Source organism: Falco cherrug, chromosome 11 (assembly GCF_023634085.1).
Source record: "Falco cherrug isolate bFalChe1 chromosome 11, bFalChe1.pri, whole genome shotgun sequence".
Lineage (NCBI taxonomy): Eukaryota > Metazoa > Chordata > Aves > Falconiformes > Falconidae > Falco > Falco cherrug.
In genome coordinates this window covers 14,350,841-14,374,263 of record NC_073707.1, presented here as the reverse complement: position 1 = coordinate 14,374,263, position 23,423 = coordinate 14,350,841, and the positions used below count along the sequence as shown (strand labels likewise).

The 23,423-nt window shown below is 46.2% G+C and overlaps 2 protein-coding genes across 6 annotated transcripts in view; one reads left to right on the top strand and one right to left on the bottom strand.

Annotated features, from left to right (window-relative positions):
- Positions 1–5,727: 5,727 nt before the first annotated feature.
- Positions 5,728–11,340, top strand: CCDC195 (coiled-coil domain containing 195). The gene is given in 3 exon segments (XM_027808910.2): positions 5,728–6,713; positions 8,058–8,319; positions 11,223–11,340. Coding segments are annotated over 3 exon segments (645 nt in total). The 5' UTR covers positions 5,728–6,448.
- A 1,274-nt stretch (positions 11,341–12,614) lies between these two features.
- Positions 12,615–23,423, bottom strand: part of LOC102054518 (guanylate cyclase soluble subunit beta-2-like) — a 23,170-nt gene continuing 12,361 nt past the window's right edge. For 3 of the 5 annotated variants that reach the window (XM_055724005.1, XM_005441642.3, XM_055724006.1), the window contains 8 exons: positions 22,994–23,314; positions 22,065–22,213; positions 19,617–19,763; positions 19,180–19,334; positions 17,407–17,621; positions 17,196–17,318; positions 14,953–16,425; positions 12,615–14,049 (listed from right to left, as the gene is read on the bottom strand). In XM_055724005.1, the coding sequence (XP_055579980.1) occupies positions 16,274–16,425; positions 17,196–17,318; positions 17,407–17,621; positions 19,180–19,334; positions 19,617–19,763; positions 22,065–22,213; positions 22,994–23,314 (1,262 nt within the window). In that variant the 3' untranslated portion in view covers positions 12,615–14,049; positions 14,953–16,273. Of the gene's footprint in view, positions 16,426–17,195; positions 17,319–17,406; positions 17,622–19,179; positions 19,335–19,616; positions 19,764–22,064; positions 22,214–22,993; positions 23,315–23,423 lie in introns of all 5 variants that reach the window. The other 2 variants (XM_055724004.1, XM_055724007.1) reach the window with 2 other exon arrangements.

The window sequence follows — 23,423 nt, the reverse complement described above, 5'->3', positions numbered from 1 at the left end:
ATGTGAGGCCTGTGAACATTTCCACAGGGTCTCCTCTCGCTACTCCCCACTCCCTCTGCAAATGTACTGGTTGTACCTGTGCCCCGAAGGCAGCCCGTGTCCCCGTGTTGTCCCCATCCCCCCCTTGCTTTGCTGCCATGCTGCTTCTCCCCACTTCGGTGTGAATGGGGGAGCGCTGATGAAGACTTGCCATCACCTTCCTGGGCTCATCCTGCCAATCCACTGGGTAATTTTCATTCTGCTGGCAGGCAGCTGCCCAAGCATGCTCACAAAAAGATTTGTAAGGAAGCAACGCGTGTCAGGTGCTGTTGGTGGTCTGGCGAGATGCGGGCGGTGGGGCAGGCGGCCCCCGTGGGGGTGGCAGGGTTGGCTGCAGTCCAGCAGCGGGTGGGCTGGCAGGGGCAGGAGCATCTCCCCCTTGGCCGGAGCAGCCACACAGGGGCTGGTGCTGTGCCCCACAGCTCTGTGTGCATGAGGGCACCCTCTCAGCCCTTCTGCACTGGTGAAACGGGGGTTCCCTTCACAGCGCAGGGGGGCTCTGGTTCTGGGGAACATCCCGAAGCAGGGAGGGCAGCCTGCTGCTGGCATGATAGCACTGGCAGCCCACTCACACGGGTGCCCGAGCACCAGCATACCCTGTTCTTGTCCTTCAGAAGGGGCTTAGGAGTAGCAGGTTGCACCTGTGAGACAGTTTGGAGCCAGAATTCATGCTTCTCAGAGTAAGTATGGAAATTTTTCAACACTTGTAGTTGTGGGAGTGTACCAAAATGGGCCTCTGGGTTCCTCTGCAGAGCGATGGTGGCACAGAGGAGAGGGAGGTATTCCTGCACCTAAAACTGGAGACACTCCAAACAGCCCTGTAATTAATGTAGCCAGTGAATGATTAGCTGATTGCTGTGGTGAAGGCCTGAGGCAGTGCTATAGAAATTGGTATGAACTCCTGTACCTGCCTTTGCCGTGGAAGCTCAGCTCCGGCGAGGAGCCCAGGCTGGCCCTGTGGGGACATCCCTCCCGGGTAGGGGCATGTGAGCTGGGAGGATGGGGCAGATCAGCACCCTCCCTGGGGAGTGCATGGCCAGGGCATGTTAGGAGATTGTATTAAACACAGACGTCATCAGCAGACTTCAGAGCTTGAGCTGTTTTGTCCAATTATTAAAACATTTTTTATTTGTGCTGCAAATCTTCTCTGCCAAGTCTTTCTATTGCAAGAAGGATGCATTTCTTTGTATGGCTGAGCATTTGCAGATGAAATTCATTCAAAGCAAGATGTGACCTGGCCTGGTGGAGCAGCACCCCTGGGGACACTGATTCCAGCTACGGCACTGCCAGCATGCCAGGCTCAGGTGAGCAAGGGCTCTGTAGACCATGTCACGTGTCCCACCCATATTCATGCTGTTACTCAAAGTTGCTTGGAAGAAAACACGTTAAAGCAGAGCAGCAATCTCAAACCTTCTGGTGAGCCTCAAGCAATAGGATTGGCCAAGTGGAGCACAGGGATAATTTAGACATCTACATGTCTTCACTTTGAGAAGAGTGAAAATGGAGAAATAGAAATGGAAAACAGGGAAAAATGTAAATTTACCTCTCCATTAAAATCAGGCAGCCACTGAGAATTAAACAAGGAGAAAGCCAATACAGGACGAAATTTTAACATTAACCCTATTAATCCCTTCAGATGCATAGGAGAAAAATGATCAAAACCATGTGTCAGCCAAAACAGAATCAAAGCACTAAAAAACATTTCTTTTTTTATTCATTTTTAAACCCACTGAAATATTCTTTTTTTGCATCCTTAAGTTGTACAGAGAGATTCAGAAGAGAATTAGGCCCTTTTGCACCACAGTGAAGTGTAAAATGTTAAGTCAAAGTCAGAAATCAAGCAAGGACTCAGGGCACAGCAATGCCCTCGCGCAGTGGCAATAGGAAGAGTTTGGCATTAGCCCTGACTGGTGCTGCTGTCAGGCTTTTTGCTTGGTCATTTTTAATAGGATGAATAAATCCAGCATTGCTACCGTTCGTGGCTGCTAACAGCAAACTTCCCCTGGAGAATCCTGCCCTGGCAGAGATCTGGGCTTCAGCTTGGTGCAGGGATGATGGAGCTGTGAGCCGCACTCTTCCCCAGGCTTTCCTGTGAGTCACGCGTCGGGGCGGGCAGGCTGCTGTGCTGCTCTTCCAGCCCGTCCCAGTGAGGCTGGAGATGCGACGCAGCGTTGCTGGTCCTCAGCCAGGGTGCCAGAGCACCAGCGTGACGAGGTGCCTCATGGCAGGCAGGGGTGAGGGTGTGGCACTGGCAGATGCGTCAGAGGGGGAGCAGAGCATCGAAGGGATGGAGGTCTTACGGGTTAGGGGGAGTGTGTGCCAGGTGAAAGGAAGGGTGTTGTTTATTGCTAAGCAGTAATAGAAGGAGACTTTCCACCTCCACATTCAGTCCCGGTCCTCTGCCTCCATCTCCTCCTAGAAACTGAAACCTGTGGCAGCCCAGCCACGCTGTGACCAGCCCCTATGGTGGCAGGGGAAGGCGTGGGCAGCGGTCCCCGCTGTGCTTGTGCGGAGTGTGGAGGTTGCGGCGCTGCTTTGGTGCGCCTTATGGCAAGCTGAAGGCTGGTGCTTGTGCTCTGCCGGTGGGGTTCAGCCCCAGAGAGGGGCACTCCGTCTTTCTGCATGGAAGTTGCTGTGCTGCTGGGAGGCATGACACAGCTCCAGCCGCAGCGTGCCATAGAAAATAGCCACAAATTTACTGCTGATGGATTTTTCAAGGGAAAAAATATTGTGATTTGCAAAGAGAAAAGAAAACTTTGTTTTACTGGAGTAGCCATGAGTCCTTTTTGGTTTTTTTATATCTCTGACCTTCAGGGGAGCAAAAGAGCAGATTTGGCAAGCAAGACAGCTGGAAAAACTGTTCAGCAATGGCAGTAGCTGTGCAGGTGCCAGTTTCTGCTGGTGGCAGGTTTCACAACTGTCCTGATTTCGGCTGGGATCGCGTTAATTTTCTTCTTAGTAGCTGAGGTGGTGCTGCATTTTGGATTGGGTGTGAGAATAATGTTGGTAACACTGATATTTTTAATTGTTGCTAGGTGATGTTTATACTAAGTCAAGGATTTTTCAGTTTCTCATGCCCTGCCAGCAAGAGGGCTAGAGGGTCATGGGAAATTGGGAGGGGACACAGCCAGGAGAGCTGACCTGACCTAGCCAAAGGGATGTTCCATACCATAGAACATCATGCTCAGTATATAAACGGGGGGCAGGGGGTGTGGCGGGTGTTGCCTGGGGCTGCCGATCGCTGGTCAGGAACTGTCTGGGCATCAGTCAGCAGGGGATGAGCAATTGCATGGTACATCACTTGGTTTGGGGTTTTTTCCCCTTTTGGATTGTATTGCTTTCTCCTCGTTACAATTGTTGATAGTAGTAGCGTATATAATATTTTATTTTAATTGTTAAGTTGTTCTTATTTCAACCCACAAATTTTATCTTTTTCCTGAATCTCCTCCCTGTCCCTCAGTGGCAGGGATGAGTGAGTAGCTGCATGGTACTTAGTTGCCAGCTGGGGTTAAGGCACGACAACAGCACACCTTCTCCGCTCATAGTGCAGCCCCTTCTCCAGGGACCCCCTGCAGCATCCACGTACACACACATGTCACCGTTCACACACATGTCACCGTGCCAGGCAGGGAGCTGCAGAATATCAAGTGGTGGCAGAATAAAGAGCTGAGCTCCTCCCAGTTTTGGGTGAAGCAAAGCATCTGCATTTTGTTCACGGGTTTTCTATTGCAACACTAGTTGGTATGCAGTTCGTACAGTCCACTGAAACACAGCACAGGCTCCGGCAGTCGCATATGGGTATTGCTGTGGGGCTGCTCCAGCCCAGCAGCTGCCAGCAACTCTACCTTGTGTGTGGTTATTCTTCCTAGTGGAGAGGTTTGGATATGACTGAAGGTGAATACAATTTTACCCAGGTCCATGTCCTACCAAGCACAGCTTGCCAAAGCAGCTCAGCTGTGAGAAACCCTGTCCTTGCTGTTGAACGACTTTAAGTTGAAGTGTTTCGCAGCGAAACACACGCAGCGATAGGTGTTTGTAGCAGGCACAGGAAGGTATGCTGAACAGCCAGCCAGCCAAAACCTGCAGCCTACCGGCGTGCCGTGGCTAAGAGACACATGGCTAAGAGCCCTGGCCTGGGCTGGCCACCCCACAGGTCCAGCAATGCAGGCACGTGCCTTGGACCCCACCAAATTTATAAACACAAGGTCATGTGCATGGAGCTCTGTCTGCTGATGGGGACACGCTGACCAGCAGTGAATTTAGCTTTGCCAGATTTTCATCACTCAAAACTCCTGACTCATCTGTCCCCCTGCCCATCAGTCCCTGGGCAGGAATCGCAGCAGTACAAGGTTATAAGACAAATGTTGTTGCCTCAGCATCTCTGGTACAACAAAAAGTCCCTGCCTGCTCTAGCCTGGTACACGTAGAGCAGTGGGCATGGGATCAGAGGAGCAAACGTCTTCAGTAAACTAAATGCTGACCTGGCAACCATCCCCTGCCCATCCAAACCTGCCAGCTGCGGGATCAGCAGCAATATTATAATTACACGAGTGCTGTTGCTGCTGTAGTACCTGATCCACTTGCTGGAGAAAGAGATAGAAATATAAATTTGAAACCAACACTGGAAGGTTGTTGCTATGTTTTCAGTCCTTGGATCACTCCAAAAGAGGATTTGTATTTCAGTTCCAGCAGTTTTGCTCACCACACGTTGTCCCTGGCACAGGGGCACCTGCACTGTCATTTAAGCCTGGCTCCAAGCCCCTTTCTGAGCCCAGCTTTCCCCTCTCCTTCCCATTTGTATGTTGTTACGCCCTCAGCAATATGCACCTCTCTGAAGGGAGGAAAAAACTCAGCATAAGCTGGTGCTTCTGGTTGATGTAATCTGGATGGGCTGGAGAGAGGACAGCCACAATCCGCCAGCAGTTTTGCCAAGATTAATGCCAGCACGTCAAGCCCAGGCTGCCAACAGCCCTGCAAGGGGGAACGCAGCAGGGCTTGGTGTGCTCTTCCCCTGGAAAAATCCATATAGCTGCATATTCCTGCAGGAATTCCAGCAAGTCCTACCTGCCCTTGTTAGGCATGGCATGCTGCTGTAGTTGGAGGGGAGGGGGGGAAGCAAGCACAGCATGAACTACAGGAGCCACTTCGTCCTTGTGAAGTGCTTTCTGAGGATGCTGCTCCCAAGGCGGCAGCACCACCCCCACAGGAACATGCCCAAGGGCAAAGCTCCTTGCCTGCATCCTTGTTTTTCTCTCAATTCCAGTAGTTTCTACCCAACTGCCCGGTAGCTGCTTGGCAGCAGCACCTCCTCACAGACCTGACAGCTTCCTCTGACACCCTCTGGAAAAAAACAAAACCAAGTCATCTCTTGTTTTGAGCATCTCACACCAGCTTTCCTTTCTTCCCCCGGGCTCCAGCAGCAAAGCAGTGTGCACACAGCTGGAACGCCTTTGGTTTTTTCTCAGATATTTCTGAGTCACTGCTGAGCTACTGGAAGGGGAATGGTCTCAAAACAAAAGGTGTGTTAAATTATTTTCCCGCTGGCTTTCTGTCATTCTCAGTTTTGTATTGTGAAGTGGTGGGGGGTGGGAAGGATGTTCCACAGGTTTTTTTGCATTTTACTGCTAGCAGAAAGCTCGCTTTAGGGACTAGGTGATGAGAGCAGCACAGAGGATTGTGTTTCCCTGCCTAATGCAAGATTCATGCTTGGTCTGTCTCTCCTTACACTCCTGGGATGCTGGTGCAGGCGCCCCATTCCAGCAAGGGTGCCCGGGAAGGGGCAGCGGGCTCCGCTGTGGCCGCTCAGCAGTCTACCTGCTCGTCCATCACCACTGTTGGCGTCCTTCGTTAACAGCGGGGGGCTTGCACTGTATCAGCTTTCGTTTGGAAATTTCATTTTCATTTGAGAATTTGCTAATTCTTTTCCAGGTGCACAGAGCAAAACAGAGTAACTCGCCCAGTGTTAAGGGGAAGAGGAACTGCAGCCCAGCAAAACGGGACCCCTCCAGTGGGGCGACCGCTGGCCTTCTTGGATAAACCAAAGGAAACAGGCTCCGTCCTCCGTGGTCCCTTTGGAGAAAACCAAAGCCTGAGACAAGCGCGGGGGCGGGAGGGGTTTGTGATGGTGCAGGATACCATGTTGACAGTGATTTGCGCAGCATGCGAGAGGCCAGCTCTGCTCTGAAAAACGAGACCTGAATGAATAAAAGATGGGCTCTCTCCTAGGAACTGACAGCTCAGCCCAGCCCTCCAGGTGGTGGGAGCCAGCCCCAGCCCTGTGTGCGGGGACGGACTCCCATCCTCTGCAGGCTTTTAAGGGCAGGATCCCCCCGCCACCGGTTCACGAGGTCCTCTGCAGGGCGGGCGCTTTGGCAGGGGCACGGGGAGCCCCGCTGTGTGGTGTGGGACTATGGAGGGAAACTTGCACCTCCTCCAAATCATCCGCAAGATGCGTTCCCAAATCAATACGCTGGAGAGGGAAAACAGAGCCCTGAGGGGAGAACTGCAGGCCTGTGGGCAGAGACCTGTGCCACCAGTGAGAGAGGCAGCAGGAGAAGGTGGGAACAGCAACGTGAGGAGCCTCACCAGTGATGGGGAAGGACCAGCTGTCTCTCCAGCATCCCTGCATGGAAGCATCGTGGCTGTTCCCGCTCCGGCACCAAAGGAGCAGACAGGTACCAAAGAGCCAGGGCTGTCCATGGCACCTGTGTGTGCTGCCCATGCAGGATCTCCCAGCCCAGCTGTTATGTGTCCGCAGGGAATGGGAGACGAGCCACTGCCTGCCTAGTAAACTTGATGGAAGTGCTCTGGCCTCCTTCAGCGCCCACATCCAAAATCAGCTGTTGCACTCTGTGGTCCTTTCAGGGGGGTACCTGCATCCCCCAAGCTGAGCTTGCTTTGCTGCTGCTGCTTAAGCAAGGAGTTCAACTCAGAGTTCCGTTTGTCCTTGCTTAAACAGACTTTGACTTACTGCTTTGAGGTTTTGTGGGCACGGACTGTCTTGCCCATGCCTTGTCCCCTGTCTGTTCTAGCCAGAAAAGGACCAACAGCTGTAATCGGGCCGTAACCTCTCTTGCCTTAGTAAAAGATGAGGAAAAACTCTACAAAGAGTAACAAACAGTGCTGGGTCGCACACATCACACCAGATGTGCAGTTTCTTTTTGCAGATAATGCAGTTAGTTTTGGCTGAGGGAGAGAGGGGCCAGTGTAGGGGAATAAACTTTCTTCACGATTTTATCAGAGGGGAAATATGGAAACATTCCTCGTTATAGAAGAGTAGTTGGGACTTCCGTAGGATTAAATGAAGCAGGAATTAGAGCAAAATGTTGTTTGGTGAGAAGTTGTTATCTAGAAGTGGATGTGGTTATTGGCAGGGTCAGGCTGTTTGGTATCGTATGTGCTTGAGGCCTGTCGGCTGCTTGACTGGTGTCTGTGATGTCCAGTCGGCTGGAAAACTGCCTCACTAACGCAACGTCCTGGCGTTAGCGTGGTGTGTGCTATGAGCTGCAGCTGCCATTACAGCCCATGTGCTCCGCAGCGCTGGCGGCTGACCCAGCCTCGGCTCTGAACCAGCCTCCGGGGGATGTCCTGGCCACGGAGAAATGCGCCTACAAGTTTTGACAGAGACAAGTCCGTGAAAATGTATGAGATGAGAGGTGGAAGAGCACTAGTGGACTTACGTGAAGCTAGACGAGTGCTGCCAGGTCAGGTTACTGACCCGAGGGCCTCTTAAACTGAGGCTGCTAGTGGCTATGGGTGTCACCAGCTTGGAACAGGTGGCTGGTCTTTCCGCAGCATGGAAGGTGTGCGGAGTGCCTTCCAGCCTTGTGGCTCTCCCCCTGCAGCTGCCTTCTGGGGAAGGGGGGATCCCCATGGGCTGTACGGCCGCCTCTGCTTTTCAGCCTTGCCCCGTACAAAACTTTTCTACACCAAGAGAAAGTGATTAAAAATACATCAAGGCTATCGGAATTCTCATTATTTTTACTGTTCCTAGCTCTGTTTTTGTCTCTGCTGCTCAGATACCACCATGACCGTGCGGCGCTACACCACGGCATCAGCGGTGCCTGCTCCTTCCAGCGCGAGGGCTCCCCGGGCCGGCAAGAGGGCTCCGAGCCGCAGGCTCCCAGCCACACCAGGCAGTGCCTGGCCACCAGCCCCTCCTGCTGCCACGTACCTCACCGGCAGACAGGAGGAAGGGCTTGAAAAAATGCCAGCCAGCTGTCTTTCATACAGTCGTTCCAGTCAAATGAAGCTGTTCCAGCAGCATGTCTATAAGTGCAGGTAGGTTCAGTTTGCCTTCGCAGCATCACCTGCCTGGGCTGGTTGCAATTTTCACCTAATAACCTGTATGGATGTTGTTTGGGGAGTTATTTCATTATTAGCAGGCTCTTTGTTTGAACCTATATGGGCATGGAGCAGCTGGGAGACCTCTCTGGGGTAACCTGCCCTGCTCCTCCTTGCCAGTGTCGGCAGTTTTGATTTACTACAGAAAGGAGAAGCTGAGGGAAGAGGGTTGAAATCTTCTCTCCATTAAAGCCAGGCAGAGTTTTGCAGATTGATGTGTTGTTCTGACAAGCTAAGCTTGAAAGGGATTTTTATCTTTGAACAAAAAGCATGGAGATATCAAGGAACTTTGAACTACGCTTTTGAAAGTGTGATTAATATGGCTCATAGATTTAGATGCAGTATCATATTTCCCCTGTAATTGAAGCATTACCAATTAATGCTGTCAGCCTTGAGAAAAATACTTTCAGGACAGCTTCTAAATTAAGTGAAATGGCAGCTGGACAAGCCCTGAGCGTCTTTGCTCGTTGATGAGCAGCTTTCCACAGGGCAACAACCACAGGTAGAAGCACCAGTAATGACACTGTGACATGGGACAGCCCCAGTCCCCTCCTGCTGCTGGTATATACACCCCAGCAACCCGTGGGGACTGCTGGGTTTAGCACTGGTCATGCCGCGCTTAAAAGAAGAATCCCAATGGCCTGGAAGTGCGTGCGTTTGGACAGGGAGGAGCCCGTGCGCCCACCTGCCCACGCGTGTCCCAGGGCGCAGGGCTCCCGTGGCTCCTGCTCGGCGGCTGTGCAGCTGCGGGGGGCCGTGTCCCTGTGCTGGCTTGCCCCTCTGTCTGCCTGGCACGTCCGTACCACCCTGCTACAGCAACGCAGCCCCATGGCAGGCCAGTGGGCAGCCTGTGCAAACCCTGCTAGGAGCCCAGCTCCTTGCAGAGGGGCTGGAGGGGACCAGCAGGTCAAATTTTCACAGGCACCTATGTTTTTGTGTAAGAGCATTTGGGAGTCCAATGTTTTACAGCACTTAAACATCTAAATTTAGTCCCTGGCAGGGAACTCGTATGGTTTTCGAAAGCACCCTGACTCTGTAACTCTGGATTTCAGCATATGCCCCGCTGGGTCCAGGGAAACTTAAGACTCTCGGTGCACATAAACACTCGGGAGACGTTTGCCCTGAAGGAGCTCACGTGGGAAGTGAGTGTGCTAGGAAACACAGGGTCAGCATGCAGGAGCAGGAGTGGCAATGGCAAATGCTGCTGCTTTCTCATACAAGCAAGAGAGCTTTCAAAGCAATCAAACCGGCAATGCAGATCTATTGCAGCTAATGCCTTGGGACCTACAGACTTAAAAGCACCAGCTACGCAGCGGACAAAGGAACGGCGCCGACTATTTTATCGCTGCCTTTAGAGCTGCCTTGTCAGCTCTGAACAGCAGTGAGTGTGGCACCGTGACTCACAGCCACGCAGTGTCAGCTGCTTTAGGAGGAGAAAGGGCCATGGAAAGAGCTTTTAACCTAACCCCCTCAGCAGACTGGGTGATACCCTGAAGCGTGAAGCTTTGTGTGTTTCTTATACCAAAAAATGTTAATGCATTTTCTGGTTGTAATGGTGGATGTTTCTGTTATATACACAAAGGTCTAACAGCAGTCTTAGTAAGCTTTTGACGAGTAGGATAACGTGTGGCAATGAGTTCAGCAAGCTAATTAAGCTTAACTTTTTACAGTGATGACATTTGTGCTTCCCAGCATGCTGGTCCATGTCAGGTTTTCCTATTCTTTAACTAGTGTTGTTTTCTCACGTTTTCCTCTAAAGCTATAATACTACATGTGATGTTTGGTATTTTTGCTTTAAAATTAACTCCGTAGAAGTATCACTTTGGATTTATCTAGGCTGCAGTTACATCCAAGTAATAAAACAACAGCACTGCTAACAAATATCACTAATTTACAGGTCAACGTTTTCATTCATATATGCTAAAGCATTATTTATACCATGCAATTCTCACTTTTTTTGTAAATAAAAAAAAAAGGACTAAGTATTTTAATACATTAGGCAGGATAAGAGAGGCTGAGAACTGTTTTCAGGGCTATTGTCGTAAAATTACAAAAGGTACAAGGTCCATTTGGTACAGATGTCACCATTGAGGTGTTTAGGCTTGATGGTTTCACCTTCCAGTGGGACCGGTCTGATTGGCAGGTGAGAAGGGGCAAGGAAATGGTGGAGGTCCTCTGCCCTGCAGGACACCCCCCGGTGACCATCAATAAATACTTCCATAGTTTCATTATTTTTCCTGCCTCATGCTCCTGAAGGGCCTGAGTGCACCAACAGCAATTGCACAGGACAGTCAGGATGAAAAGCAAAGCTCCGCAGTACCCGATCTATGTACTTGTCCCCGATCTATTTACTTGCCAAACCGACCAGGTTTGGGACACATCAAGGAGCACGTTTCTCCCTCTGCTTTCACAGCTAGCGTTGTAATCTCCCGCACACGCACGCACTGCTTGCAAACCACTGTTCTCGCACCCGCCTGCAGTAGCTGGGTGCTGATGCCTACCAACATAAGCCGCTGAAGGACCTCCGGGTCCACGTGGTTCACGTGCACCCCAAGGGGTCTGCACGCACGGCGGGTGCTCTGCACATACGCATCAGGGGCCCGCAGAGGCACGTGAGGCTGGACTGGGAAAAGGCAGATGCTTGCAGCAGACGGATAGACAGGCAGCCCCCATCATGCTTGATCCCTTGGGAAAACTCTGTGAACGGCATGAAATCCTGCCTCCATGCAGCATGCAGGTGCTGGAAGCATCTACCTTTTGCTTGCCCGTTTGTTTGATTTACTTTCTTTGCATGTTTTATACGTTTGTAATCCTCACAATGCTTTCTCATTTTTCCCCAGAGGTAAAGTAAAGGCTGTTAGTTTCCTCTTACCGATGGATATATCGTCATACGCTGCGAAGTAAGGTTCCCTCAAAAGCCCACAAAATCAGAACACAACAGTTAACCACCATCGCTGAGAAGGATATGTGAGCTGGTGAATTTTTAAAGGCCCATCGATTCTCAAGATCAATTGGCCTTAAATGATAGCTGTGTGTCAGGTTCCTTTCCTGCAAAATGCTTTGGCAGGATGCCTGCCAAGAACCACCTGGGTGTCGGGTCACTGGCCCCATGTTTAGCATGGAAATGGAAGCCACAACATAGCCATCTGGAAGCCCAAGCAACGTGATGAAGCCACACGATAGCAAAGGTGCCTCCATAAAGTAGCTTTGCAGAGATTTAGAGTACGCAACATGCCTCAAGGATCCCTCAACTTAGGACTGCTGTGAACAGGGTGTTGAAGCTGGGTTTGATGTGTTTGTCACAAAAAGTGGGAACCATGTCACTGCTTGCATTTGCCGATTCCCTTGCCAGAAAAGTATTTGATGCAAACAACAAAATAAGAGCTATTAAAGAGCCTGTGAGGTTTTCTCCATATGTAAAACTTTAAAACTTCACAGTGCTAACACAGCAAAGTTAAGAAGGTGTTACAGAGCCAGTTAATGCTACTCTAAATCTCTGCAAAGCTTGGCAATGGCTGTTCATGCACGTGTGGGGTTTGCCTCTAAGGGAGCGCAGTGGAGGGTAAAGAATAACCAGTATGGAAGCGCGACTACAAATCTGTTTCCAACTTGGCGTGTTCATCCAGCCCAAGACTAAAGGCTGTACACCATGTTAAAATAGGAAGAACTGTGAATATCAGAATTTTCCAGGAATGGCTTCTCAGCACAGCTCAGATCAAAAATCATCAGCAGAAATTCAGCTAACAGGTGCAAAATCAATGTGAGCAAGAACTACAAGCAGCTTGTAAAAAATTAGGAGTGCTTGTTAGTTCTAGTCATATGAGTAAAGATAGTGTCCCACATGTTTGTTTTGATTACAAGTATTTATGGAACCAAAATACTGCACGTTGCTATTTCTTTATGTACATGAAGCACTGATGATTGAATATTGTAGAAAGAATGCATGAAAAGATGTTTCTACTGATAACTTTAAGGAAGATTTTCATCTCATTGTCTACACAAACTCTTGAGCCTTCAAAAGTGAAAGCAGAGACCTGCTGGAAAAAAAAAATCCCTTCTGGATTTTCTGTGATGTTATACACTTGTATAAAAATCTGTGCTTCTTTTTCATTTTGAAATTCACCATGTTTTGTATATTCAAGTACATTTTTAATACATTCTCACCAGTGAAGTAATGATTTCAATGTCACTGCTATTTTATTTGTAGATTTTTATTTTCAGCTTGGGCCCACACAGAGTTGCGTTGTCATGTCAGAAGTAAGGAATCGATGACTTCCAACAAATGAGGTTACAGTTTGGAAAGTTTACTCAACAGCTCATTTCAGAAGGCATTTACAGGGAAGTGCTTTTTTAAATGTTTTAAAGAAAGCTTCATTGTTAGAAACTAGACACTGCACATGTGTCCAGTTAAGTACCTACATCCAGTTGATTTCACCTAGCAAAGTAACAACAAACATCTTTGAAAATCTGGCCCCTAGACCTTTAATAGGTACCCAAGCTTTTGACAATTCATGTTTGAATGCCAGATTTAATGGGATGTGGGACTCCATATGCTTTAGACAGCTGTCAAAAGTCTCAACTTTTAAGTTTTCTAAGCCTCAGCTTCCATAAAGCAGCAGTGGGACATCTCCCACTCTTTTTGTGTCAATGCAATGTACATATGTCACTGACACTAACACCACGTATTAGTAAGCGTATGACAATGTCAGTGGTAGGGGGCTGCTGAGTCTGATGTCACACAAATACAAGTAACAATGTATGGTCAAGAAGTTAAACTCACTGGACATTTATTAGAGGTATGATGGCCTTAAACTTTTGTATATTTAAGAACAGAAAAGGTGGAAGGGAAAAGAGAGAAAGAAATCCAAGTAGTTATTGACAAATGACGCAGTATATTAATGGAAAGATTTATTTTTGAATATTTTTGCAGTCTATAGCGGTGCCCACAGATTTAAGAATATATGATGATGCACAGGCACATTGACTTTTAAAAGCAGTTGTGCAGATTTGACCTAGCTCTGCATCTCCAGGAGAACCAAATTGTAGCAGAGGCCACAGAGAAACCACTGAACACGCCAGTTTTACCACAGTACAGAATGAAGTAACTTACCATGGAGCACTTACTGGCAAATAGAACATTCCAATAGCAAACATTCATAGATTGTTCAGTGCAAGAAGGGCGGGTATAAGTAAAGCAAGTGTTAAAATTCAGAGAGATGCAGGCAGCAAATAAGCCATGGTCCCTTTCTTTTTTTTTCTACCCAAGAGGATCCATACAAGTTCGGAGGAGCTCTGGGCTTCTACCTAAAACCACTCTGGAATATATCTGTATTAAACCCTGGAATGTATACTGAAGCCTATTCACTGATGGCCAAGCTTGTTGGACAGTCTCCAACTGGGAATCCTTCCTTTCGGAGAGGTGGTCAGTGGTATCAGCCACACAGGTGGAGAGCTGCAGGGCAGCTGAGACAGCATGAGGTCCCCTCCTGCATTAGCGCTGGCCGCTGAGATGTATGCTCACTCCTGTGCCACACTTGTGCCTGGGACTAAGTGGCTGTGTATCTCCATCGGGAATGCTGATAAAGACGGAATCCACCACTGCCATTTGTTAAATGACACGTACTCCGTTCCATCAGCACGACCAGTCGAGAGTAGTGAAACGTGTCTCTAGGTTGAGACAAAAACAGTCTTGTCAGAGTTGATTCTCGACTTATATCAGTGGAATAGCGCCAATTTGAACGTTACTTTACATTTATATCATTGCAAGTGAGAAAGAAATGGGGTGTTATCTTTAGGAAAGTCTTTTTAAAGCTGTGCTCATAACACAGAAGTGCAAAGCCATGCCACTGGACCAGTGAGGAGGAGTTACTAAGGATGAAAGTAGAATTTGGATGTTGTGTGTCTGAGGGTAGCACACAGTCAAACATTTGAAATCTTGATGCCCAATTTAACAATAATAACCCTTAGATTCATCTTCAACCTGCAGCAGATCTTGTCCACACCAAAGTAATGAACAGAGCCTAGACAGCAAAATCCTAATAAATAAATAAATAAACAAACAAATTAATAAATCCTGCCATTTGTAAAACTGCACTCTCCCAGAATGGTGCTGCTCAGCTGTACCATGGAAAGAGGTAATGTTAGATAGTGTCTCTACATCAGTAGTTCAGAGCCAGGAGTACCCTCCTGAGCAAACATCTGCCCAAAGCCACTTACCGTACTTTGTTTCACATTGTAGAACGGTCCCACAGCACACGAGCGGACCTCTTCTGGATGAAACTAAGTCAGAGGATGTGCTTATAGGGTGCTCCAAAAGCTAGCAGGTACTCGGTGTGTGGGGCCACACTAGCCAGCCCTCTGCAATACCTATAAGTGTGGACACCAGCACTGATGGTTTTGCTCTGCGTGTCCTCCTCTACTGGCCTGTACTACTTGCTAACATAGCCAGAGCTGCAGAGCACCTGGACAAGGGAGCTCCTGTCTCACAGATTTTAAAAAAGAAAATCTAACCAGGTGAAATTTCATCTTGTTATGCTATAGAGAGGAGGAGATGCCTTTCATCAGCCTTACCTCTCTATCTGGTGTTTAAAGAGCCGAACTCTTGCCGCAGACACAGAGGTGGAAATGCGATGCTCCAGACTGTAACAGAGGAGTCACATCATCTTCTCCAGTAAGTTCTTGCTCAGAGTTCAAATGGGGCTTGTGCTTGCATCCTCAGACAACAAATGCACGCCCAAAGGTAATAAACTGGTGTGTGGGGCACATCTCCTGTCAGTCACCCAGTGAAAGCACAGCCCACCTACTTCAAGCTCCATTCACAGGAGCAGGAGCACTATTTCTGATGCACTGAATTGTCCGCAGCCTTATATCCACTGTATTTTTGCTCATACATCTTAAATCCCTGACAGCTGAACTTCAGTTTTTCTCTGCCTTTTCTGATCAGACGTAATCTAAGAATATAACAGCATGGAATTAATTCAGCTGAGGAGCCTCTGACACCAGGTAAGTGATGCCGATCTTTAACACTGTTATTTTCAACGATATTAACAACACTAATTCCAGCACTGTAGGCTCCCTCTGTAGTCCTGAAACTTTATTTTTTCAGAGAAAATGAGAAATGATCTTTCAACTCCTTTGAAGGTCTCAGTTCACAGGCCTTGAACAGTCCCTCAGTGTTGTGATGAAATCGATGCTACATAACTGCACTACGTGCATCTCCTTCTACAATCATCTATCTAAGCATAGCAGGGACAGCTGGTTCGAAGGTCGCGGAAGTTTTTTTACTGTTGGGTGCTATAAAGCACACAGAGTATTTCCTCTTCAGGATGGAAAAATACAGGTGGTGTTAGATCTGTTCTGCACTTCTACTGCATAATGCCTTTGTCCAACAGGAGACCTGTTAAGACGTTCAACTGTCCTCGCAGTTAAAACGTAGATGGAATTGTGCTAACCTTACACAGGGAAGGGGCTGGCTCTGCTGAAGTCAGGACAGATGGTCACTTCAGGGAATCTTTCCTTTATGGCAAGCGCTGGTTCGGGTAGGAGTATTTCTAGCTGGATGAGTCACCTCTTCCTCAATTGCTGCATGAGACACTAAAAAGTGATTTTTACGTAGGGATATTTGAAGACATGGCAAAGGCTGAAAAATACGTCTTCAAAGCACGTTGCGGTGGTTTCTTTCTCCAGTGGGAGTATTATATGGCACGTGTAGATTGATTAAAAAAAAAATATCCTCCATTGTTTTCTTTTTGCTGAAAACTGGGATGAAATGTCTTTTTTTTTTCTTTTTTTTTAAAAAATCTGTGGTACTTGATATACAAAATCAGTCCCACAACAGCAAAATGCACAAAACCATAATAAAATGATCTGTTTAATGTAAAAAGTAAGAAACTTAGAGTAAAGTGCAAAAATTAGAGCGAACGTTTCTGTTCTGTGGCTCTTCAGTAGCAGGTTTGACTCTTCCCCGGTTTAGAGGACAAGGACTATCATCCGCCTGCTGGTTGCCATGGAGACTCCCATCACTTTTGGAATCATAAGTTTTGCCTGAAAGGAAACACTCCTTCAGTGTGAGTTTTTAATGACCGCAGGGGCTTCTGTTTGTCAGCACACCACATACTGGATTAACTACCATGTCTAAGCAGGTGGGAGGGGAAGGGAGTAAAATACTTTCTAGCACTCAGTGACAACATATTTAGTCTGTATAAAACCCACAAAACACGTAAACAGAATTATAAGACTTGCTGTGTTAGGTTAGACTGTTATGGCATCAAATCTGTTATGTCTCTCAGTATCAGCTACTTCAAAGGACAACGAACTTTGGTCACAGACACGGGCATGGCAATAAATCCTTCTGGCTCCTGCAGGAGACTGGCCTGAGAGCTGCCAGGCTGCATAGCCAGTGAGATCTCTCTTTCTCAGGCTTGAGTTAATAAGGGCTTCCCTATAACCACAAATAATGACAGCTTTTCTAGGAAAATACGCGTACATGAACAACTGGGTCTATCCACATGAAAAGCTGTCTAGCATGTTATCTGTTCTGTTTGCACTGCCAGAAGGGCTCTGGAATTTGACAGCTATGTCAGCTTCTTCCTCCCTAGTGCACAATTAACACCTGGGATTGCTCTGAAGGTGAATTTGTTCAACCCCAATCAGTGGCAGAATGGTTAGTTTCACCAACGTGGATATGTTGGCATAAATTTCCGGCTTGAGTAAAATGATGGTTATTTAGAAGAGGAATATAACAAAGCTGCAAGAGTAAGCCTCCATTACTTCCTAGTTCTGCTGTCTTTGCTAGATGGTAACTACGTAACTACCTGTTAAATCTGCAATTTTCGCTTGATTTCTTCTTTCGAGGCTGTTTTGTGCATCTGTGGGGCCATCAGTATACTTCATTGCAATGGCTGGGGTCTGGTCCTTCTCTGGCTGAGTCTGAGTCACTGAAAGAAGAACAGAAAAGGATATTTAATTGAGTTTTATTAATGGTCACTTGCTCAAGGAGGGAACAGTACATCTAGTTGACTCTACCTGGCTGATGACAACTTGGTATTGTTTCAGCCCTGCCTTCTTGAAAGGACTGAACAGATTCATGGCCAGAATCTAGGTCTTTCACTGGCCTTCCCATAATCTCATTCTCAGTTGCAGTTTTATTTCTAATGAGGAAGTATGTGTGCATTTTCCCTTTGCCTTTTACTTCTATTTCTCCTCTTTCAGTCATCTCAAAATTCTTGTATTTCAGGCATCTAAAATATCAGAAGCAAAATAACACATGAAAATTCAAGATCAGCAAAAATGACACTGATGTCTTGGAAGAGCTATTGGAATCTAAGTAATCAAATCAGAACAGTCCCGGAAAAAACAGTACTGATCCGTGAACAACTGAGGGTTTGTTTCAACCCTTTTATTCAGGCCTGCAGCGCTTTTATAGTTTTAGACATACAGCCTGATCAGAAATCAATAGATCATATAGTCAAATGCTTCAGTATGGTGGAGGGTTCTTAATGACCAGTAAACAGAAATTAAGAACTGAGGCAGCCAGTATCAGTTAAACAGAACTATCTCCAGTCATTTCATCAGAGAAGGCAATCGGGTTCATCAAGCATGATTTACTCCTGGTAATCCAGACTGGCTATTCCCAGTTGCCTTCTTCATGTGTCCAAAAATGCCTTCCAAGATGACCTGATTTTCACTGGGACTGATATGAGGCTGACCAGCCTTACAGTTCCCTAGCCTGTCCTCCTTGCCATTTTTCAATATAGGTGTAACATCTGGCTTCCTTCAGTTGCTACAGTGCCAATCTTTGTGACCTTCCAAAGGTGACGGCCCACAGCACTGTAATGCTATCACCCAGCTCTCGTTACCTTTGGAGGCAATCACCCAGATCTCGTTACCTTTGGAGGCAAACCACCTGTTCCCATACACTTCTACAGACTGAGGTTTCTCAAAAGACCCCTGATGTGATCCTGTTCTAAGACTGGTACTTCACCTGCTCCTTGAACCCTGACTTTAGGTGCAGGGACCCTGAAGACCTCGTTAGTAAAGACTAGGGCAAGAGAGGTCTGGAGTAACTCTGCCTTTATTCAGGGCACTGTCACTAGATCACCTGCCACAGCAGGTCCACGTTTCTATTTATACTTTCTGCTAACGTAGCTGAAGCTCCTCTTAGTGCCTTTGAACGTTCCGTGCCCATTTCAATGCTAGTCGAGCTCTGGCTTTCCTAACATCATGCCTATGTGCCCAGACAATGTTTTTGTATGCCTCTGTAGCTTGTCTTCGCTTCCACCTCTTGCACACATATTTTATACATACATAAAATTCTTGAAAACATAGTATTTAATTTTTAGTGGCATGAGTTTTAAGGAAGTGGATTACTCACTGCTTGAACAGGATAGTGCATAAATTAATCCTTATTAAGTACAAATAAAACTGTTTCGCCACAAATTGTTGTGCTCAGTCAGAGAGATTTTAGGTTTTGTTACGCAGGATGCCAAATGAAATGTTCTGACCATCTTTCTAGTATCTACATCACTCTGAAGGTACTTCTAAATAAAGTATCACAATTATTTTTTCCCCTGTACTTTGATCTCTAGGATTGAGACTCTCAAACCTCTGACTTCATATACAAGTGCATTTGAAATAATCAGAACAAGTAAAACCCTCTGCTAGCAGTGTTTTCCTTGTAAGTAAGCTACATAAATCAGCAGCTAAAGACAGCACCACCTACATTGAAAGCTGCAGTGGCCAAGGCAGTGTTTTTCAGCACAGCTTTTAACGAGCAAAGTTTCCATCATAGTTACTCACTGATAGGCACTGGAGCTGAGATGAATTTTACTTGGGACACCATGACTCTCCATCCGGGAAGCTATATTCACCGTGTCTCCAAATAAGCAATAACGAGGCATCTTTTCTCCAACAACTCCAGCCAAGACAGGACCTGTATGGATCCCAACTCTAATCTTTACAAAGACATAAAACACCCCCCAGAAATGTCACTTGTTATTTAACATCTTTCTTAATGCTATCCAGTTACCTAAAAGTTCATCTAAGACAACACTGGACACCAGTAAAATATCAAATATCCACAGGAAGAGGCTCTGTGAAGAATGTGCCCATGTGGGCCTTGCCCAAAGTCACAGAGGAGTCAGAAGCAGCTCTTTGGTGTCTGCAGCAAGCATTAACCAAGAAGCCCAACCCAAGAAGCAGACAGACATGCATGCCTCTTTGCGTTGACAACTTACTTGGATAGGATTTCCAGAAACTGGGTTCTGTACTCCTTTAGCTGCTATTATCATTCCCAAGGCAAAGTTAGCGACGCGCTCAGCATGAGTGGGTACAGGCACAGGGACCCCACCTACTACCATGTAGGCATCTCCAATTGTCTCCACCTTTAATTGAGAGGGACAAGCATATGAGCATGCCATATATATCTTCCTTGGATTAGTGCTTTGTTGTCTGGGGCTCTTACCTGCACCAACTCCCCCTTCCTTCCAAAAGATGTTTCTGATCAACAAAAAGCTCTAGCACTAAACTAGTTAAACTAAAACCAGTTAAACTAAAAAGTTTCCTTGAGATGGGGATCCTTTCCTTAACTCCACAGTAAATATTTCAATGCATTCTCTCCCTGCTTACTTGACCCATTTTAGATATTAGTGTGAGAGACCCTAAAGGGTAAGGGACGCTGCAAAAGTGTCGGGCTTTTGCCCTTCCTCTTACCCAGGGCAGACCTATACAGACAGGGCTGCCCCAGGCACCGACTCCGGAGCCGGGAGGTTATCCCGTAGCAGACTGCTCTTACTTAGCTCTAATTCACAATTGGTGTTAAAAGCATATTTCTTTTTTAAAAGATATTCCTTTTTTAAAAAGTCACAATAAAGCAAGGGAGCCTGTTCACTACTGATTATTACTAAGGGATTCACAAGAAATTAAGAAACCTCCAATCTCCAGGATGTCAGAGAATGCAAAGTGTGAACTAAGCAGTTTGGGAGCCTCCTTCCTTACAACTAGCTGTTTCCTACAACATGCAGCCTGAGAGACAAATGCTGAAGGGTTTGTCCTCCTTCAGGCATCCAGTTTCCCTGCAGCGCATGACAAGGCACCTGAGAAATACTTGGGTGTTGTACCAGAGGTTTTGCTGGGAACAGAACAGGCCTGTCAGAAAATTCTCAAATGTTTAAAATTCATTGTAAGAGATGGTTACACAGTAAGCAAATTTTCTAAACTGCTCTTTTGAGACTTCGTTGTTACCACAACCATCAGTAAGTAAGAGATCAGTTTAAATTAGATTGATTGGATTTCTTAAAAATGAACACCAATAGGAGAGCGGGAAAATAATTTCATCTCTGGGTTTCTTCGTTAACATAATGGCTTAAAACTGTTCAGCACATCGTTCTTGAAAAATGTGTTCCTGTTCATGCCTTCTATCAGATAGCCTACCCCATAGTCATGCTAGTAATTTTCTGTAACAAATTAAAAAAAAAACAACTGTAAAAAGCTACTAATGCAAATAGATACTCTAATTATTTTTCAACCATGGTAGGAGATTTAATTTAACAAGATTTATTCATAACTTCAGATGTTTATAAGCTTAGGCCAAGTTTCTTTGATCAATTTCAGTATTTCATTTCCTTCTCAATTCCCTGAAATAGTAATTTCGTCCTCCCTCTCTGTACCCTAGTAACCTCCTTCAATATTAATAGGAATTATATACAGGCATCAAAAGGAGATTATTATACTGACAGATAATTTACTCATGATGGATGATTTAGACAGAATATGATGCTAATTTATCCTAAAATCTGTGGGCCATATCCTGGATGCTTCAATTATTGAATATAGTTCCCTCGCCATGGCAGAAATGCTTCTGATTTCCTAGTACAATTTATTGCAGGGTGAACTTCATACCTTGCCTGAGCAAGGAATGAATGAGATTTGGGTTTCACCCTTTCTTATTTCTGCCTTCCTAAGTATTTAATATGCTGGGCACAGACAGAAACTTAGGACTTGCTCTTCAGCTCGTCAAACCTGGGTAGCTCTGGAAATGTTAATAATGCTATTAGTATGTCAGCCAGGGCTCCGATCTTTCCAGCATGGCTTGGAGACAACACGTGCATTAGTCTAGATCTAATCAATGTTTTTTGAGGTCAGAAGGAGATCTATACCATTGCCTAAGATCTCCATGAAGCAAAACAAAGTCTCGGTATCCACTGGGTATTGTTTATAATTCATATATATATATGATGTTATTTCCTACCACAGGAGACACTTAAATGACATAGTGGCCTATTTACAACAGGTTGGAATAAAAGGACTAGGAAAATTATGCAAACTGGTCCATAAACTAGGATATCCTGTCATGTTGGGTAGGCATTTGAGAGAGGAAAGAGAGATGTATCAACAAAAATGAACAGCCATTCTGGTGTTAGCGTTGTGAAAAGAGATGATGTGGAAGAACACCCATGACAGATGTAACATTCCTGTCTGAAAATCTTGAATGCATTTAATCACACTTCTGCATGTTTTTTAGTTTCTCTCTGTGGCCACTACAAACAGGCAAGACTTTATGGTTTATCAAAAATCAAGCTGGGAGGAAGAGGATTTAACTGCATTTAAAAATAAAAAACCCAAAAAACAACAACAACAGGATCTTTTTCAGACTATTTCTACAGTCTTTATCAATCAGTACGTACCTTGTACACGTCATGCACCGTGGTCAGTCTGTCAAATCGCAGGTACATTGAATTCAACATGAGAACTATCTGAATAGGCTCACATTGGGCACAAATGTTGGTGAAGGTCACAACATCACTGAACAATATAGTGCACTCCTTGAACTCTCCTGTGAGCAGAAAGACCAGCAGTAAGTACCTGTAATGGCTGGACAATCACAACATCTGTCTGAGACTCATTCGCAAAGATTACTTTTTCGTCATCCCTTTAGGAGGTATGACCTATCAGCTGTAATACTCATATAGGGGTGCTGATATGAAAGAGAGATGTTGATATAAGAATATATCAAATATAAGGATTATTGCACATCTCAACAATCCAGGTATCTGAATATATCCATTTGTCCATCCATATTCAGGATGGACTTAGCTTTTTACCCCTGACTTCGTATATGTGCTTACTAAACGGAATTCAAGCATCTTTTTGCTTGCTATCCTTAATAATAATGGGAATTGTAATGCTTCTAGGTTTAGACATACCCTAGAGGAACTAAGAGAATTTTCTAGGAAAAAAGAATGTCTTTGTTCCTTTCATTTTTGGTCCCTCATTTCCCTGTATACCACGTATACATGTATACAATAATATTATATTGTTAAAAAAAAAAATCTCAGGTTACTGTCGAAACACTGAATTTGGTTCCCTGAACGGGCAGCTGCTACCACCTTTCACCTCCTAAGGAACAATTTTGGCAAACAGCTTCCAAAGGTTTGTTTGAAAGAACAGTCTAATCTTTACTATCAGCGAGATTAAGGGTCTGCGGTCGTCCTCCTCCCCATGAATGTCACCAAGTAGAGAAGGTGTTCCCTGACAGGGGCAATAGGGCTGTGCCAACACCCCAGTGTCTCTGTCACCATCACCTGGTGCATCATGACTGCACCTGTTCATTCACCTGCCTCAACTCGCTTCCCCTCTTTCAGCTGGTTGGCCACATGCTGTGGAAGCATGGCGTAGAGCAGAGCTTCGGTCTTTTTCTTCTCTTCCTCCAGGTGCTTCGACAGTATCCGCAGTTCTTCCTTCTTCCTCTCCAGCTGGTTGGAGAGCTCCATCTCTGCCAGACGCTGCTGATTGAGAAGAATCAAATCCCTGGTCACGTCGTGAGGTGCAATGTCTGCAATATGCATCTGTCGCTCCTCCAGCTCATGCAAAGTGCGAAGCAAAGGTGAGCAGAGATAGAGCATGCACTGCAGGGACTCCATCCAGATCATCTGGCCTGTTTGAAACAAGCATCGGTAAGAGTTTTCAGCAGCTTGGACCTTCACATGATGCTCAGTGTTACTGATGTTAATTTTAGGGCATGACTTCTAAGAACAGTGGCTTTT